The sequence below is a fragment of the Mauremys reevesii genome, linkage group 1 (genome assembly GCF_016161935.1).
Source record: "Mauremys reevesii isolate NIE-2019 linkage group 1, ASM1616193v1, whole genome shotgun sequence".
NCBI lineage: Eukaryota > Metazoa > Chordata > Testudines > Geoemydidae > Mauremys > Mauremys reevesii.
Genome location: NC_052623.1, coordinates 223,723,291 through 223,742,473, shown reverse-complemented (window position 1 = coordinate 223,742,473; position 19,183 = coordinate 223,723,291). Strand labels below are relative to the sequence as shown.

The following is a 19,183-nucleotide window of genomic DNA, read 5'->3' as shown; positions in this document are numbered from 1 at the left end:
TGAAAAACACAGACACTCATGAGAAGTGCTAGGCATTGACACGTGCATAAACACATTCCAGAAGGATAATACCAGAGCACCCTGATACAGGGTTATGGTGTAAACACACTTCCCAATGATGATACAGGGACACACTAACCCCTCCTAATGGTAAGGTCAGGATGACAAGGTGATGGATAGAGATGTTTTGATCCAACCAGAATGTACCAGGTAAAGGGTGGTAATTAACCACATCTGAGGGGCAAGACATAACTGGTTTCTATCAGAGTATAAAAGACAAGTCGCAGAGGGAGTCTTCTGGCCTCGGAGTGGGGAGGTGGGGGTGGAAAGTCTCACCACTCACTGAGCCAAGTTCATTGTAAGAGGCATAGAGGTGCCAGTGTAACTGTAGACATGGATCCGGGGAGCTAGTACCGTGCTTTGTCAGCAATAAACCTGACGAGCGCCTTCACCACTGAACCAAGTCTGTGGTCTTCTTGGGCAGTGTGATTGAGGCCTGCTGCATCAGCTATCTGCGCAAAGCTGAAAACACACACAGAGAGAAAACACACACAGCCAACACCTGACAACACCTGGGAGGTAGGGCAGTGTTGTTATCTCCATTTTACACATGGAGAACTGAAGCCCAGAGACACTGTGGCCAAAATTATCAAAAGCATCCACTGATTTTAGGTGCTCAACTTGAGATACCCAAGTCCTGGCTTTTGAGAGTACTTAGGCTTGTGCAGCACAGCTCCCACTGACTTCAGTTTAGAGCTGTGAGTGCTCAGCACTTCTGCAAATCAAACACTCACAGTCTCAAGGAACACACACCATAAAATGAGGAACACACAATTAGTGACCACCTGTGAAACATCTGGTGTAAGTGACTTGCCAAGCATCACATAGGAACTCTGTGGCAGAGGCAGGGATAGAATCCAATTCCCCAGGGCAGCATGCAACTGCCTTAACAAGAGACTCTCCTTTCTCTTTCTGCAATCCCCTGCCTCATACACTGCACACCTCACAATTCCTGCAACAAATGAGACAGGGATCCTACAGACAACCGCCTCCTTCACTCCACAGCCCTGATTCAGAGCACTGTCAATTCCGTGTGCTGCATGAAGCAGGGGTCCTGTGGAGAAAATAGCAAGTTATCATGTAATGAAAGGCTGAATCTTAATGCATATGTAAAGATGGGCCAAATAGAGTTGCAAAGACACTTTAATTCTGCCATTTCCTTATTTTTTTATGGCGCAACTTTGCAAACTTAATGTTCCTTAAAAGTAAAGCTTTGTGCATAATTTCCTACATTTTAAAAAAAAGCAAACTGAAAAAATAGAGGTTCCAGAATGTGGAATCATGTTGACACCTCCGTGGGTCATCAGCAGCTTTTCAGCCTTTAGATACACCACACAAACCTCTGCCACTGAAGCTAATGGAGTAACTGACAGCAGTAGTAGGTTGTCATCCTCTTTGTGGACCAGCACTAGAAGGGGATCAGAAGATTTGGCTGGAGGGTTTGACAGATATTTGCTGAAAGCAGGGGAATGGCAAAACTCAGGGATACTGAGTTCCATTCCAGGCTCTGGAGAGGTGTGTGTTCTAGCAGTCACAGACCCTTCTTCCCCTGTTCCTCCTTCAGACCCCTCCCCTCCAACCAGTCCTGTCTCTTCCCCAGCCCTTGCTCTACATTCCAGTCCCAGACCTGGTCTACACTACGCGTTTAAACCGATTTTAGCAGAGTTAAACTGATTTAACGATGCACCCGTCCACACAACGAGGCCCTTTATATCGATATAAAGAGCTCTTTAAACCAGTTTCTGTACTCCTCCCCTACGAGAGGAGTAGCGCTGAAATCAGTATTAACATATCAGATTAGGGTTAGTGTGGCAGCAAATCGACGGTATTGGCCTCCGGGTGGTATCCCACAGTGCACCATTGTGACCGCTCTGGACAGCAATCTGAACTCGGATGCACTGGCCAGGTAGACAGGAAAAGCCCCGCGAACTTTTGAATTTCATTTCCTGTTTGCCCAGCGTGGAGCTCTGATCAGAACGGGTGGCGATGCAGTCCCAAATCCAAAAAGAGCTCCAGCATGGACCGTATGGGAGATACTGGATCTGATTGCTGTATGGGGAGGCAAATCTGTTCTATCACAGCTCCGTTACAGAAGACGAAATGCCAAAGCATTTGAAAAAATCTCCAGACAGAGGCCACAGCAGGGACTCAGCGCAGTGCTGCGTGACAAGCATAACGGAAAGCCAAAGAATCAAATGGATGCTCGTGGAGGGAGGGAGGGGGTACTGAGGACTCCAGATATCCCACAGTCCCCGCAGTCTCCGGAAAGCATTAGCATTCTTGGCTGAGCTCCCAATGCCTGTAGGGTCAAACACATTGTCTGGGGTGGTTCAGGATATAGCTCGTCAATTTACCCTCCCCTCCCCTCCCATGAAAGAAAAGGGAAAAAAATCATTTATTGACTTTTTCCAATGTCACTCTATGTCTACTGAATGCTGCTGGTAGACGCGATGCTGCGGCAGTGAACAGCAGCATCCTCTCCACTCCCCTCCCCGGTGGCAGACGGTACAATATGACTGCTATCCATCGTCATCATCAGCCCGTGAGTGCTCCCGGCTGGCCTCAGGTGAGGTCGGCCGGGGGCACCTGGGTAAAAATAGGAATTACTCCCGGTCATTCCAGGTAGATGGTACAGAATGGCTGGTAACCGTCTTCATCATAGCAACTGGGGGCTGAGCTCCATCAGCCCCCCCCCCCATGTCTAAAGAAAAGATTCTGTACTGCCTGGACTATCATAGCAGCTGGAGGCTGCCTCCCCCTCAATTTATCTCACTAACAAGTCAGTAAAAGCAGCAAAGAGTCCTGTGGCACCTTATAGACTAACAGACGTTTTGCAGCATGAGCTTTCGTGAGTGAATACCCACTTCTTCGGATGCAAGTTCACCCACGAAAGCTCATGCTGCAAAACGTCTGTTAGTCTATAAGGTGCCACAGGACTCTTTGCTGCTTTTACAGATCCAGACTAACACGGCTACCCTTCTGATACTTAACAAGTCAGTGTTTCTTATTCCTGCATTCTTTATTACTTCATCACACAAATGGGGGGGCACTGCAACAGTAGCCCAGGAGGGTTGGGGGAGCAGGGAAGCAATGGGTGGGGTTGTTGCAGGGGCACCCCCTAGAATGGCATGCAGCTCATCATTTCTGCGGGATCTGACACGGAGCAGCTGTGCTCTCTGGTACACTGGTTCTCTAGCATACTTGCCCCATATTCTAGGCAGGACTGACTCTATTTTTAGATACAACATAAAGGAGGGAATGACCCAGGGAGTCATTCTCATTTTTGTCTTTGCGCCCCCGGCCGACCTCAGCCAGGAGCACCCATGACAGCAGCAGACGGTACAGAACGACTGATAACCGTTATCTCATCGCCAATTTACAATGACATGGCAGACAGTACAGAACAACTGATAACCGTCTCTGCTATTTTGCAAAGGCAAATGAATGCTGCTCTGTAGCACTGCAGTACCGCCTCTGTCAGCGGCATCCAGTACACATACGGTGACCATGACAAAAGGCAAAACAGGCTCCATGGTTGCCATGCTATGGCGTCAGCCAGGGCAATCCAGGGAAAAAGGGCGCTAAATGATTGTCTGCCGTTGCTTTCACGGAGGAATGAATGAGTGACGACATTTACCCAGAATCACCCTTGACACTGTTTTTGCACCATCATGCACTGGGGTCTCAACCCAGAATTCCAATGGGCGGGGGAGACTGCAGGAACTATGGGATAGATACAGGATAGCTACCCACAGTGCAACACTCCAGAAATCGACGCTAGCCTCTGTACATGGACGCACACCACCGAATTAATGTGTTTAGTGTGGCCGCGTGAACTCGACTTTATACAATCTGTGTTACAAAACCAGTTTATGTAAAATCAGAATAATCCCGTAGTGTAGATATACCCCCATTCACCTTGTCTACCTAGTTCCAGTCTCCACTCCTCAAGCTTCTCACCCTCAGACCCAGTCTCCTTGCCAAGCCAGTCCTAGAATTCACCTCTGGCTTCCCCAGCCAAGTCCCAGTTTCCCTCCGTGTTCTCCGTGCTGCCCCTCCCCTCCTGGGCCCTTGTCTGATCTGTTTCTCACTCCCACCCTTGTGCCGGGTTGCCCTGTCTGCACCAACCCCCAATTTCCCTCCCTGCATGCCTCATCCAATCTCAAGGCTTCTCTACATGAACACTTAGTTTGTGGCAAAATTTAACCCGCACTAGCCTGCTGCACAGTGAGTGTCTGTGTGGAACCTGCTGCTGCGCACTAACATTCCCCTAGTGCTTTGAAACTGGACTAGATCTGTTCCCTAGGGAACTGTTAGGGCTTGTCTCCCCTCCCGCGCTGTATCAGTGCCAGTGCATCGATGCAGTGGTGCTGATTTAGCACATCTGCTGAAGACGCATTATATCGATGAGAGAGTGTTTTAAATCGATTTAACTTACGCTCCGGGGGGGGAGAGTCACACCCCTGAGTGGCATAATTTACATCAACTTAAGCGGTAGTGTAGACAAGGCCTCGGAGAATGGCAGCACAGTCCACATTAGTACTTGGTGCCTGACTGGCCAGTGCAGGGTAGATTTACACCCCAGCTTGCCACACACTAAATGTGAATGTAGATCCGCTCTCAGTCTCCCCCACCCCACCCTGGCTGCTTATTCCAGTCTCGTCCCCCAGTTAGTCTTAGACTCCCCTGACACCCTGGTTCCTGATCTGATCTGTTTTTCCTCACCTGCCTCCAGTTCCTCCCCACTGGTTCCCAGTCCCAGACTCCTCACCCAGTCAGTCCCTGTCTCCCCCAGATCCCAATATCCTGTCTCAGCAAGTCACAATCTCACCCACTCCCTGTCCTAATCACCCTGCCTAGCCAGTCCTAGTCTCTTTCCCCCTCCTTCCAGTCCCAGTCTCCTTGCCCAGCCAGTCCCCATCTCCCACTTTCTCCCCCAGTCCCAATTTCTCTAGGCTCAGAATATCCCCGCTGCATCCTTATTCTCATCTACTTTCCCCTCTCACCCTGATCTGTGTTCAATTCAGGTAACTTCCTCCCCACACTGCCTGGGCCCAATGGGTGGAAACAGTCTCCCTCATCACAGTTCTAGTGCCTGATGCCTCGCCAGCCCATAGCAGCCAGGAGCATAATTTCAGCATAATTTTATTGGTTACACATCTTGCCACTGCTGCAACCTGTCTTCAGGGACCGTCACCTTGTTGCGGTGAAGGGGCTTGTGTGCTGCAATGATCCTCAGAGCTATGCTGTTGGGAGCAGCATTGTTCTTCAAATTTGGTATCATGAGAAGATCCCAGAAGACTTGAGAAATGCCAACATTGTTTCCATCTTTAATAAAGGAGATAAATCGGAGTGTGGAAATTATCGTGGCATTGCCTTGATATCTACAGTAGGGAAAATTCTCGCCTGTATCTTCTTAAAACTATTACTTCCCCTTGCTGAGGAAATATTGCCGGAATCTCAGTGTGGTTTCAGACTATCCTGCAGGACAACTAACATGATCTTTGTTGCCCACCAAATCCAGGAAAAGTCTCGGAAGCAAAATCATGACCTGTACATTGCCTTCATGACTTCCACTGTTCTCTGTAATGGCCTGTAGATGGATCCTTTTGTCATCAAAACTGGAGTGAAGCAAGGATGCGTTATTGCCACAACCCTGTTCTCCATGTGTTTAGCAGTCATTTTGGTCCTCGTTAAAGACCGCCTCCCCAGTGGAGTTGACATTCAATACAGAATGGATGGGCAGCTTATTAATCTTTGACCTTTCTGCTCAAAGTCTAAAGTCCTCTAAAGTAATAGAAGGGTGTCCATTACTGATCTTCAGTACGCTGATGACTGTGTCATCGTCACGCACACTGAGAATGATCTTCAGTTCTCACTGGATTTTTTTGCACAAGCTTACCGAAGCCTATGACTCTCACTCAATATCAAGAAAACTAAAGGGCTCCATCAGCCTGCTTCAGGCCTTGCACATGACCAACCAGAAATCACCATCATGGAGAGAGTTGAGGACTTCTGTTACCTCAGTAGCCAATGTTCTCAAAATACAAAAATTGACAGTGAGATCCAGCACAGGATCTATTGCGCAAGTGCTTCCTTTGGAAAACTGCTCTGGAGTGTTTTCACAGACTGTGACCTATGGGAGGACACCAAGATTCAGGTCTATGAGACAATTGTTATTCCAACACTCCTTTATAGATGTGAAACCTGGGTGATCAACAGCACCTCAAGAGTCTGGAGAGGTACCACCAACGATGTTTCTGGAAGATCCTTTGCACCAAGTGAGAAGATCGCTGCACTAACACCAGCATCCTCATCGAAGCTAATGTCACCAGCATTGAAGCAATGATCCGCACTCACCAACTCCTCTGGGCTGGACATTGTGTGCAGATGTCAGATTCTCACCTCCCAAAACAAGCCCTCTACTCTCAGCTCATCCATGGTCAGAGATCCCATGGTAGTCAGAGGAAACACTACAAAGATCACTGAAAACATATCTCAAGAAAACTCATGTGGATATCACAAGCTGGGAGGAGCAAGCTACCAACCGATCTCAATGACGCTTCATTCTCCACCAGGCAGTGGCCTGCTTTGAGGAGAAGTGCCTTGTCCTCTAAGTTGAAAAGAGAGAGAGAAGGAAGAAAAGAAAAAGAACTTTCTCCCAGCAGCCAGCTGACCCATCAAGAAACTTCTGTACCTACTACAGGCAGAGCTATGGTTCCAGGATTGGACTCCTGAGTCGTCTCAGGACCCATATGTAAATCTGTGGTAGAAATCATCCTCGAATGGAGGGCTCACTGATGATGGCTATGCTGCTGCTGCAAACAATGAGTCTGGGGCCTACAGACAAAAGCCTCTTTCACTGTGCATCCCTGATTCAGTCCCTGGGCACCATCCAGCCTGTGCACTGACAGAGGCAGGAACTTTGGCAGAGGAGAAAGTTTTGGCGAAGTTTGGTATGAATCCAACCAGAAATGAGAAGTGAAATCTGGACGACAAGGGGTTGAGACAGTCAAAGTTGAGGAGGTAATATCTTTTATTGGATCAACTCTTGTTGGTGAAAGAGACAAACTTCTGAGCTTGCACAGCTCTTCTGTGTAAGATCAAAAGTTTGTCTCTCTCCAACAGAAATGCGTCCAATAAAAGATATTACCTCACCCACCTTGTTTCTCTCATATCCTGGGACTAACATGGCTACAATAACACTGCATATAAGAAGACGACTGTCACTTTTTGGAAAGTTTTCTAGTATTCTGTCAGGATAGCATCTCTCAAAAATCACTTGGTGCAGAAACATCACAGCTCCTGTATGTGTTTGTTCTCAGTGATATCTAGTGCACAGGGCAGTTTGTAGATGACTGGCTGGTTATTTCAGGAATAATTCTGAATGAGCCCAATCCTGAGTTCTTTATCCTGCTTCTAACTCAGTCTGTACAAAGCAAACTCACATTACAGGCAATAGCTGCCTGCCTGAGTAAGGAACCCTGGGTTTGGCCCTAGGAGCTGGCCCTGCACCTCTACCAAGGGAAAACGGGGATTAGTGACAAGAATGGACATAATTATAAGGGCCAAGTAAAGACTCAGCCTCCTCTCCAACCTTCAGCACAGGCATGTGGAACTACCCTGCCAGCACGGCAGGGGTTAAAGGAGCCCCACCCCGCTGTACCTGCAGCCAATGCCAGGCCTGGGGGTGAGAAAAGGAGAGAGCCTGGCTCAGTTAAGGGCTGACTGGCGAAGAGGCAGGAGTGATCCGCCTCCCTACCTGAGGGGAAAGGTCACTAGCCTGCCAGCTGATGCAGCCACCAGGGAATAAGCGCTGTCTCCCCAGCCAAGGGGGACTGTGTAGGAGACTAGGAGCCTCCAGCAACTGAGGTAACTGGGTCCCTAAAGCCCAGAGACATTGTGGGGTTCAGTCTCACCAAACTTACGGCTGCCCCACCTGAAGGAGGCTGGGACGAGAGGGCACCCAAGATCCACGAGAGGGCGCTATGGGGTACAAGCCATCCAGCAAACGGTACTAGAGGGGCCATGCCCCAAACAAAAGGGACAGTGGTAGGAAGTAGCCCGGAGAAGTGGATTTAGACTCCCTGCTGGGAGGCCTCCCCTATTCAGGGATAGATGCAGGCAGGACCCTGGGCTGGGACCTGGTAGAGAGCGAGGGCCTGGGTTTCCCTACCCCACTGCCTAAAAGACTGAGGCAAATTGACCTTGAAAACAAGGGGCTGGAGGTCAGGGGCACCAACCACTAGGCAGCCCGGCCCTTCAAGCGCCCTGTTACAAACTCAAACTTTATTCCCACTGCAAACATGTTGCTCCAGCTGAGATGCATGCGCAGTTTTATAGAAAGTTGCACAGAAGGGACTTTTGCTCTGATACCCCTTGGTTCTTGTGCAGCTCCCTCCTCCTGGTGAGGCTCAGAGGAGAGGGACTCTCTGCTGTGCACTTGCTAGGTGTGCAGCACAAGGCATTGCAGTTGTTATTACCAGGTTAGGGAATTTACATTGGCAAAGGTCGATCTGTTTTCTGCAGAGTTTCAAAGTCCTGACAATGAAGCTCATTTTTGTAAAGTTCCTGCCGAACCCACCTTTTTATTTTGTAACAATATTAGGAAATTGCAGAAAGAAGCACAGTCTGAATGAGTTCTCCCCTGACAGCTAGCTGGGAATGGGAAACACTTCAGGAGCAAACTGTATTTACATGAACACACCTCCTCTGCCTAGATATCCAGCAGATAGAGCAGGATGTAAATTACTGGGGTGTAAATTTACCCCACACTAGTCTGCTGCACATTGAGTGTCTGTGTGGACCCTGCTGCTGCGCACTAACATTTCCCTAGTGCTGTGAAACGGGCGTAAATCAAAGCACACTAGGGAACTGTTAGTGCGAGGCAGCACGGTCCTCATGGACACTTGGTGCCTGGCAGGACAGTGCAGGGGAGATTTACAGCCCAGCTTGCGACAAACTAAATGTTCATGTAGATCTGCTCTCAGTCTCCCCCACCCCACCCTGGCTGCTTATTCCAGTCTCGTCACCCAGTTAGTTTTAGACTCTCCCCACATACTGGCTCCTTATCTGGTCAGTCTCTCCTCACCCACCCCCAGTTCCACCCCATTGGTTCCCAGTCCCAGACTCCTCGTCCAGTCAGTCCCAGTCTCCCCCAGCTCCCAGCCTCCTTGCTCAGCAAGTCGCAGTCTCTGTCCCCCAACTCTTGTTCTGTTCACCCTGCCTAGCCAGTAATAGTCTCTTCCCCCTCCCTCCTTCCAGACCCAGTCTCCTTGCCCAGCCAGTTCTCATCTCCCCCTTTCTCTCCCAGTCCCAGTTTCTCGCTTCCCACCAGTATCCAGTCTCGGAATGTCCATCTGTCCCCCGGCCATTCCACAGGCATCTTGTCCCAATCTACTCTCCTCCTCTCATCCCGGTCTGATTCTTGTCTCTTCAACATTCAATTCAGGTGGTTTCCTTTCTGCACTGCCTGGGCCCAATAGGAGAAGACAGTCTCCCTGGGACAGAGTGCTGGGGGTGAACAGATGAGCCTGCACTCGGATTGTGATGCTGGCAGACCAGGTGCCAGCTCATGCCAAAGCCCCAGGTCTCACTGAATGCTTACAAATGCACGGCCTGGCTAATTCACATGTGTATTAATATTGGTCAATGTGATTATTAAATGTGTAAATGTATAACAGTGTTTAATCTTCAAGAAAACTAACAGGATGTTATTTGCATTGTTCTCACTTATCTGTATCTCATTATAATGTAATAGCAAACATTTACACCATGTATAGCCGTGTAACTAAATAACCCATCAATCAAGAAAGAAGCCTTGTGGAAAGCAAATGAAGAACTTTCACAGAAAAGTGCTAATTTCAAAGCAAGTGGTCATTGTGTGTGATGACTGGAGGCAAACACTCTAAATGCATTCCTCACTCTCTGTCAACCAAGGAAGAGTCTGTGTGGGTAATGACCATGTCAGTTTGTTTTCCGTGAGAAGAAGCTGTAAGTCTGGATTCAGGGAAAGATCCTTCATCTCTGGACTGTCTGAATTCTAACAGGGTGGAATAAGTGAACGAAAAGATGGAGCTCCCCAGAGTTATTCAGGCCCTGAGAGACTTTTGGGAAACTGGAAGATGACAACATCTCTGCTACAATTTTGAATTATAGACTTTGGCCACTGGGAGCTGTGGGTGGCTGTGCATATGTAAACAAACTCTGTGGCGGCCCAGCAACTGATTACTCTGATGGGCCATGTGCTGCCTGCAGGCAGCAAGTTGCCCACCACCGGTCTAAGGGCACTGTCTGTTGACTCCATAGTAAGACTGTTATAGTAATCCAGGCACAGGTGCTGGCTTCCAAATTGTCCCGGGGGCTGCTCAACTCCCGCTCCGCCCCCAGTCCCATCCCCACCCCACCCCTTCCCAAATGCCCCGTCTCTTTCTATCATTCCTCCGAGCGCACCCCATTCCTGCTCCTCCCCCTCCCTCTCAGTGCCTCCTGGACGCCACAGAACAGCTGATCGGGGTGATTGGGAGGCACAGGGAGGGAGAGGGAAGAGTTGATTGGCGGAGCCACTGACAGGCAGGAGGCGCTGGGTGGGGGGAGCATGACTGCTGGTGGGTGCTGAGCACCCGCTAATTTTTTGCACAGAGTTGGCGCCTAGGAATCCAGGAGTTCACATTTGATACTGACCTGGTGAAATCTAATTATAGAACACACCACCAGTTTGCAGTGTCTGCCCTGTTTTCTGACAGTCTGCCCTGAGGAGGCACTCACAGACACGAGCCACTCCAGACAGCGTCACACTGATCTCTTAGACATCAGTTGACTAACTGATGGGCAAATAATTCCCAAAGAAAGCTGATTGAAGTAATTAGCTAAGAAGGCTCACAGCTGGGTGGATAAAGAGCCAAGTATCCCATCAGCCTGAATCTGATAAAGACGCACAGGAAGGATGCCCCTGGTGGGGAAAGCGAGAGGGGGACAGGGCTAGCTGAGCCCAGTCTCAGAAAGGCCTTAGGGGAGGGAAATCTTTCTTCCCCTCAGGTCCTGAGGTGAGGGCCAAAAACACAGAGGATACTGTGCACAGACTGTTGGTGGAGGGAACTCAACACAAATGGCACAGTGAATGCACAACTAGTGGAGTCTAGGCTGTTTCTGTTCTTACTAGAAAATTTACATCTGCGAGGGCCGGTCTGTTTCCTGCAGAATTTCAAAGTCCTGGCAACAAAGCTCATTTTTATAAAGTCCTTCCCATCATCTTTAGTTTGTAACAATGCTAGGAAATGGCATATCACCCCCCTTCACCTTCCCCATGTTAAGAGGATGTTGAGATTTTGTATAGAAACACTCACAATCCAGAGAGGGTTAACGATTAAACACTTACCTTTAGCTCCCATTGCCAGGGGAGCTGCTAAAACTTTTGAAATTCTAAAGGAAAATATTCTACTCTACCTTGTGCCATTTGCATAAGAATTTATTACTCCTACTAATTGTCAAAAAGAGAAGACAGGTTTCAGAGTAGCAGCCGTGTTAGTCTGTATCCGCAAAAAAAACAGGAGTACTTGTGGCACCTTAAAGACTAACAAATTTATTTAAGCATGAGCTTTCGTGAGCTACAGCTCACTTCTTTGGATGCATAGAATGGAACACACAGACAGGGGATATTTATACATACAGAGAACATGAAAAGGTGGAAGTATGCATACCAACAGGCAGAGTCTAATCAATTGAGCTGAGCTATCCTTAGCAGGAGGAAAAAAACTTTTTGAAGTGATAATTAAGATGGCCCATAGAAGGTGTGAGGAGAACTTAACATAGGGAAATAGATTCAATTGGTGTAATGACCCAACCATTCCCAGTCTTTGTTTAAGCCACAGTTAATAGTATCTAGTTTGCATATTAATTCAAGTTCAGCAGTTTCTCTTTGGAGTCTGTTTTTGAAGTTTTTTTGTTGCAAAATTGCCACCTTCAAGTCTGTCACTGAGTGGTTAGAGAGGTTGAAGTGTTCTCCCACTGGTTTTTGAATGTTATGATTCCTGATGTCAGATTTGTGTCCATTTATTCTTTTGCGTAGAGACTGTCCGGTTTGGCCAATGTACATGGCAGAGGGGCATTGCTGGCACATGATGACATATATCACGTTGGTAGATGTGCAGGTGTATGAGCCCCTGATGGCGTGTCTGATGTGATTAGGTCCTATGATGGTGTCACTTGAATGGATATGTGGACAGAGCTGGCATCGGGCTTTGTTGCAAGGATAGGTTCCTGGGTTAGTGTTTATGTTGTATGGTGTGCGGTTGCTGGTGAGTATTTGCTTCAGGTTGGGAAGAGTTACAAATAAAACTTGCAATGGGTCAATAATTGTAACGTTAACTATGGAGTCACAGGAAATTCCTCCATAATACAATATTTTTGTGCCAGGTAAGGCTGAGATATGCTTTTGGCTGACCCTCTATGCTACACCAGATCTACAGGGTATCAGAGAGTTGGGACGATCAACCCATTTCCTGGTCACCGTATCAGGGTGGGAAAGGGGCTCCATAAACTCCCTGCCCCCCTGTGCATCACCCAAACTACTCTGGCTGGGTGCCTGGGTCTGGATTTTAGTCTAAGGGTAAAAATTTCAGATGTGCCTCAGTGACTTAGGAGCCTACGTGTCATTTTTCAAATGTGACTCAGGGCCAGATTTTAAAGGACATTCAGGCACCCAGGTGTGCAAACAGGCACCTACTTGGACTTCCCAAATCTCCTGGGAGTTCAGCACCAGGCACATTTGAAAATCCCACTAAGCATCTATCTGCATTTATAGACAACTAAATATCTTTTAAAACCTGGCCCTTGCGCACTTAAGAGCCAAAGTTTCATTGAAAGTCAAAGCAAATTGGGCACCGAACTCCCATCAGCCTCTTTGGCAACCCAGTATAAATTTATATACAATTTTTTGAACAGAAGTTAATGGTTATAAATGACCAGACATATTATTTGCAAACAGGCAAATTCACTAATTCGATGATTTTCATTAAATGTTTCTATGACCATGACTAAGTTTCCCAAATATTTTCCCCCAAAAGTGACAACTGGCAGCCCTTGCCCAAGGGCCCTGTGGGGCTGACAGCGCCAGCATCACTACTGCCTTGACGAACGACTGCATCAACAAGAAACCTTCCACCCTGCAGAGCAGGCAAACTCCTGGCTGGATCAGAGATTCCTCCCACATAAGCCTTTACCCCGGCCATGGGTCCCACAGCTGGGCTGAGACCCTTCATGACACTGACCCACATTCAGAAAACAAACTGTAAAATGGTAACCATTCCAAGGGAAAGGAAAGGCCTGGCACTGGAGCATCTGCGCACAAGAAAATGAAAACATTTAACAGTCATAGAGGAGGGTCCTCAGTGGCCAGCAGCCTACAAACACTGAACCTTCTCACCAGTCAGAAACAACCCCACACTAGTTACATTTTACAACCCCTTTGCCCCTTCTCACAACCCCTTCACCCGCACTCACAGGATTCCAGCTAACACTGTCCTTTCATCATCATTAAACACCTGGACTGCTTCCATCTCCCACATCACTGCTGCAATCCCCATGGCAAGAAGATAGCTGTGCTCCACCACTGACAGGCACCTCTTCCCTTTGATCAAATGAGAGGGAGGGACTTAGACCCAGACATTCTCATATCACAGTCACAGCTCTGCCAAAGTGCTCCCACTCATGCCTCCACCATTCAGTACAGCTACACCTAACACAGGGACTGCAGCTGGATCATATGCAAACAATTCCCAGCTAGTTCCAGCTCCAGGGGCAGAGTTAAGGCTGCCTTGGCATTTACCATAACTCTCTATTGCCTGCTTTTCAGGGGTTTGATTTTGGCCCAACTCGATGTCCTAACAGGGCAAGAGATACCTCTGGGCAACATGCACTCTGTGTTAATGAAGTTTTTTGTCAGTGAATTTTAACTTAACTCCACAGTCTCTGACATGTGGAGCTGTCTGTGCACAGGCAGTAAGGAGAGTCTGGCCTTCATTGCAGTGAATGAACAATGGCCTCCTGTCTTGGGTGAGACTCATAGAGCACCAGTGACAATAAATAGGTCACCAGTGTGAGAAATGTTTAACTCTAGCAGTGACTGCAGGGCTATGTGCACACAGAGGGCTCAGATCTCCATAGCGCTGTGTTTAGGCAGTTGCACTCATGTAAAGATGGTGTAAAGTGATCCTTTCACATCACTACTAGTGAATTACACCAACTCACCACCTCTGAAGAGATTGTTGCCTGTGTGAAAAAGGTGTAACTGCAGCTAGACCAGCTGAGTTCATGAGACAAGAGTCATGCTCCAAAAGAGAATGAGGTTGAACAAAGAAGGGAGTGGTTAGCAAAATCTATATTGTGCTTAGTCTCAAGTGCAAGCCTGGGTAAATGTAATTCATGTGGCTGGAGTATGTGCAAAGCACTGTGACGGGTTCAGTCACAGAGACCCCCTTGGGACTGTCACCTGCTGTGCTGAAATTACCTCTGAGCCCATTTTCCCTGCTAGCTTGGGACTCCAGAACCCTGCCTTGTTAAGCCAGACACACTAGCCTGCTGCAACACACACTCAGAGTCCAAGCCATGCCCCCAAACCTGCAGACTTTAAGTGAAAATGGCCCTGGAGGTTAACTGACTCCAGCACCCAGACACCCAGCTCCTAATGGGATCCAAACCCCAAATAAATCCATTTTGCTCTGTATAAATCTTATACAGGGTAAATTGTCCGCCCTCTATAACACTGATAGAGGGATATGCACAGCTGTTTGCTCCCCAGGTATTAATCACTTACTCTGGGTTTACTAATAAACAAAAGTGATTTTATTATGTATAAAAAGTAGTATTTACGTGGTTCCAAGTAAAACAGACAGAAAAAAATAAGTTACCAAGCAAAATAAAGCAAACACACGCAAGTCTAAGTCTAATACATTAAGAAACTGATTACAGGTAAAATCTCACCCTCAGAGATGTTCCAATATGCTTCTTTCACAGACTAGACTCCTTCCTAGTCTGGGCCCAATCCTTTCCCATTGTACAGACCTTTTTAGTTCCAGCAGACATCTTAGGTGGAAAGCATGGGCTTTCTTATGGCTGGACCATAAGAGCTGTGTCCTTGGTCAGCAACTGCCATTCTCAAGCCATCCAGCTCTGAAGGCAGCAGTGCAGAACTAAGGGTGACATGGTATGGTATTGCCACCCTCACTTCTGCGCTGCTGCTGGCGGGACACTGCCTTCAGAGCTGGGCGCCTGGCCAACAGCTGTCGCTCTCCAGCCATTCAGCTCTGAAGGCCATGCACAAGTAAGGGTGGCAATACTGCAATCCCCCTAAAATAACATTGCAACCTCCCCTGCAACTCCCTTTTGGGTCAGGACCCCCAATTTGAGACATGCCGGTCTCCCCTGTGTAATCTGTATAGTATAGGGTAAAAGTACACAAAATACCAGATGTCACCGGGGGAGACCAGATTTTATGGTCCGTGACACATTTTTCATGGCTGTGAACTTGGTAGATTCCTAACTATGAGAATTGTGTTGTTTTTGCCTTGGTGTGATATAGATAATTGGCCAGGCAGGTTTTGTGTGGGTGCAGGATGTGAAAGCCATGGGATAGACATGAGAGGTGGGAGAGAGGGAAAGTGGCAAAGCAGCTGAGCTAATCACTGACTGCTAAAGTGGGACCTTTCAACAACCAATCAGTGCTTGTCCAGAGGGGGAAGGGTCATTGTGCAGGCTAGTACATGTGAGCATTGCCCTAGGACAGACTCTGGGCAACTTTACAGCAGCTGTGTCTGGGCTGCAGAACTCGCAACTGCGGTGATGAAGTGGGAATTCTGTGCAATATTTTTATGAATGGTAGGCAGGGCAGTGACTTACCTGGCTAAGGATTGCTACCCAGTCAGTGCAATAAGGTTACAAAGCTCTATTGGGGCAGAACTGAAGACATGTGTCACTTAACTGTCTAGGGTGGGATGAATGAGACATCACAGGACTGGCTGGAGCCCACCAATATCAATGGAGGATCCTGAAAGACAATGGGAAGCTCAGGGATTGAACAACTGACAACTAACAATGGGACACTTCAGCAGGCAGAACATGTGAAGTCAGCAGAAGTCAGCAGGAGGAGGACAATGGACAGCGCAGTGACAGGAGTCTAGGATAAGAATTAGCCTTTGGAGAGACACGAGAGCTCACCTGGGACTGAGAAACAGAAAAAGTGGAAACCAAGATAAGTCCACAGCAGCATGGCTCATGGGAACCCTAACTTAGCCAGAATGGAGGGAGGAATAGCTCAGTAGTTTGAGCATTGGCCTGCTTAAATCCAGGGTTGTGCATTCAAATTCTGAGAAGGCCATTTAGGGATGTGGGGCAAAAATCTGTCTGGGGATTGCTCTAGCTTTGAGCAGGGGGTTGGACTAAAGGACCTCCTAATGTCCCTTCCAACCCTAATATTCTATGGCTATATCTTTATTTTTTGCTCCTTCTCTGTGCTAACCTAAAAACTTCCCAATGGTGTGTTCCAGCTGACCAATAAATCCTGCTGTGCTTTGAAAAGGCTGCCAGGTATCACTGCAGAAACTTGCTGAGGTGCATTGGTCCATGATGAGTGTAAAAGTCTCTAAGCCGGGGTCTATCTCAGTTGGACCCAATGGGCAGAGCATATGGGGTGAAACAGGAGTGCTGGAGCCCAAAGGCTCTGTCTTGGAGGCATTGAGGCTATGTGACCTACACTTAAGGAAGGGTGGGACCTTTGCGGGGTCTGGCAAATTGAAGGGGTTCTTCTCCCTGATTGTTTAAAATCTGGGACATAGCACAGATCCTGTAGATCAGGGATCTACAATGTATGGCTCGCGGAGCGCCAGGGTAAGCCCCCTGGTAGGCCAGACCAGTTGTTTACCTGCTGCATCCGCAGGTTCAGCCAATCGTGGCTCCCACTGGCCGCGGTTTGCCACTGCAGGCCTATGGGGGCTGCAAGAAGCATGGTGGGATAAGAAATGTGCTGGCCATGGCTTTGTGCAGCCCCCGTTGGCCTGCAGCAGCAAACCCTGGCCAGTGGGATCCACAATCAGCCAAACCTGCAGACACAGCAGGTAAACAAACTGGCCCGGCCCACCAGGGGGCTTACTCTGGTGGGCCGTGTGCCAAATGTTGCCAATCCCTGCTGTAGATCTGTGACACCTGCCAAGGCCCAAGGTGCCAATGTGTGATAAAGACCCTAAATGAAGGACACACACTGATCATTCCCACATAAAACAAAGTGCTGAGGAATCTTTTCCTTTAGCATAAATGTCTCTGTAACCTCAAGGCAATGATTCTTTCTTTCTGAGGTAAATAATTTTCAATACCTAATGTGAGGGGACACTCAGTTTATGTGGTTTATCGGTTGCTTTGGCACCACAATGAGCTACATCCCTGAAAGGAGGTACACCGATGTGGGATGGATGGAGTGAGGGTTTCTCAGACAGGTAGGTTTCCACTTTGCATTTATTCAGCATTTGCCTTGGGAACTGCTTGTGCCTAGCTCCCAGGCAGCCAGTCAAGTTCCTTTGTACCCTCTGGATACTCCCCAAATAACAGCGACAGGCCCAGAAGTTCAGGGTTTACAATCCCAGAGTTGCTGCAGCAGAGACAAGAACAGGCCCAGCAGGGAATGGGGATGTGGCTACAAGGTTACTGCTTTTGGCTCCTCCCATTACGCAAAGGAGTTCCTCTCTGCACTTGTGCATTTCAGATACAAAAAGTTTGGAAAACAAGGACAGTGCAGCTCAGTCAGTTGCAACAGAATCAGCCAAGACATTATGACTACAGGGCTCCCCTTACATGGGAATCTCAGAATCAAGCCCAGAGAGGGAACCTTGGCCCCAGTAGATCCTTGGCTCATGGAGAAAATAGCTTATCATGTAATTAAAGACGGTATTTTAACGCATACGTACAAGTGGGCCAAATAAAGTTGCAAAGGCAACTTTAATTCTGCCATTTCCTTGTTTTTTACTGCTCAACTTTGCAAACTTAATGTGCCTTACAAGTAAAGCTTTGTGCACAATTTCCTAGGTTTTTAAAAAAGCAAATTGAAAAAACAGAAGTTCCAAGATGTGGAATCATGTTGCCACCCTCTGGATGCCACCCGTCTCGGTTTTCTCAAAGGGAGGGCCCCTTAAGTTGTTTAACAAGAGCCATTGCCCTTCTCAAAGGGATGGCCACTTGTGCTAAGTGGGACCACTGCCCTGTTCAAAGGGTTAGTCCTGTTATCACCCTGTTAAAACCTGGGCTTGGTGTAGGGTAGGCAATGTCCAGAGCTGCAAGACCTATTGTGTTTTTAAGATCCTGGGCATAAGTAATAGACCTCATGTGCTTTTGAGTCACCTATTGCACAGGACTTGCCCAGACATGCCTGTGGCTGCCTGCAGTCTTCTCCCTGCCTTCTCTCCTCCCTGTAAGAGGGGGAACCAATCAGAGTTACTGGCAGGAAGCTGCCCAGGTTTGCCTTTATAAACAGACATTTTCTGAACAGACTTTAGAAAGATTTCTGCATTGCTGCCTGGTCTGATCAGCTGGGGGTTCCTTTCTCCGCTCTCGTTTTATTTTTGAGCGTACCCCCATTTTTTGACCCCCCCCACAAAGAACGAATTGCTACCTGAGAGATCTCCTGATTATCTAGACTGTACCAAGCCTTCTGATGTTCTTGCTGCTTCTGCCTCTGCTGCTGCCTTGGGGGCTGGTAAGAATCCCTCTGTGAAACTTTCTGTACTTCTATTTTATTATTTTAGCTGCTGGCTCTGTCTCCCCAGCACACAGACTCAAGCTAAACCTTGGTCTGTGTTTTAAAACCTCTCTCTTAAACTCTCTGGCACTCTGCCACTAAAAGTAAGTTTGTGCTGCTGCTAAGCTCTGCTCCTGTGGGCTTTGCCTTGGACTCACTGTTTTCAGCTGTATCCATTGCTGCAGCCACCTCCCTTGGCTTCCTTGGGGGCTGCCTTGGGAGCTGTATTCTGGGCACATACCACTCAGCCCTCTGTAACTTCCCCATAGCATAAGGTGCACCATAGGTTTTGTTTCTTTAGTTTAATAAGTCATAGTTTGTTAAGATTATAAAGCTTGTAAGTCT

The 19,183-nt window shown here is 48.0% G+C and overlaps 1 protein-coding gene across 1 annotated transcript in view; it reads right to left on the bottom strand.

Annotated features, from left to right (window-relative positions):
- Positions 1-19,183, bottom strand: part of LOC120371759 (scavenger receptor cysteine-rich type 1 protein M130-like) — a 201,596-nt gene that overhangs the window by 18,926 nt on the left and 163,487 nt on the right. Inside the window, exons 5-6 of the mRNA XM_039488003.1 lie at positions 5,217-5,388; positions 415-522 (exon numbers count right to left, since the gene is read on the bottom strand). Of these exons, the coding sequence (XP_039343937.1) occupies positions 415-522; positions 5,217-5,388 (280 nt within the window). The remainder of the gene's footprint in view (positions 1-414; positions 523-5,216; positions 5,389-19,183) is intronic.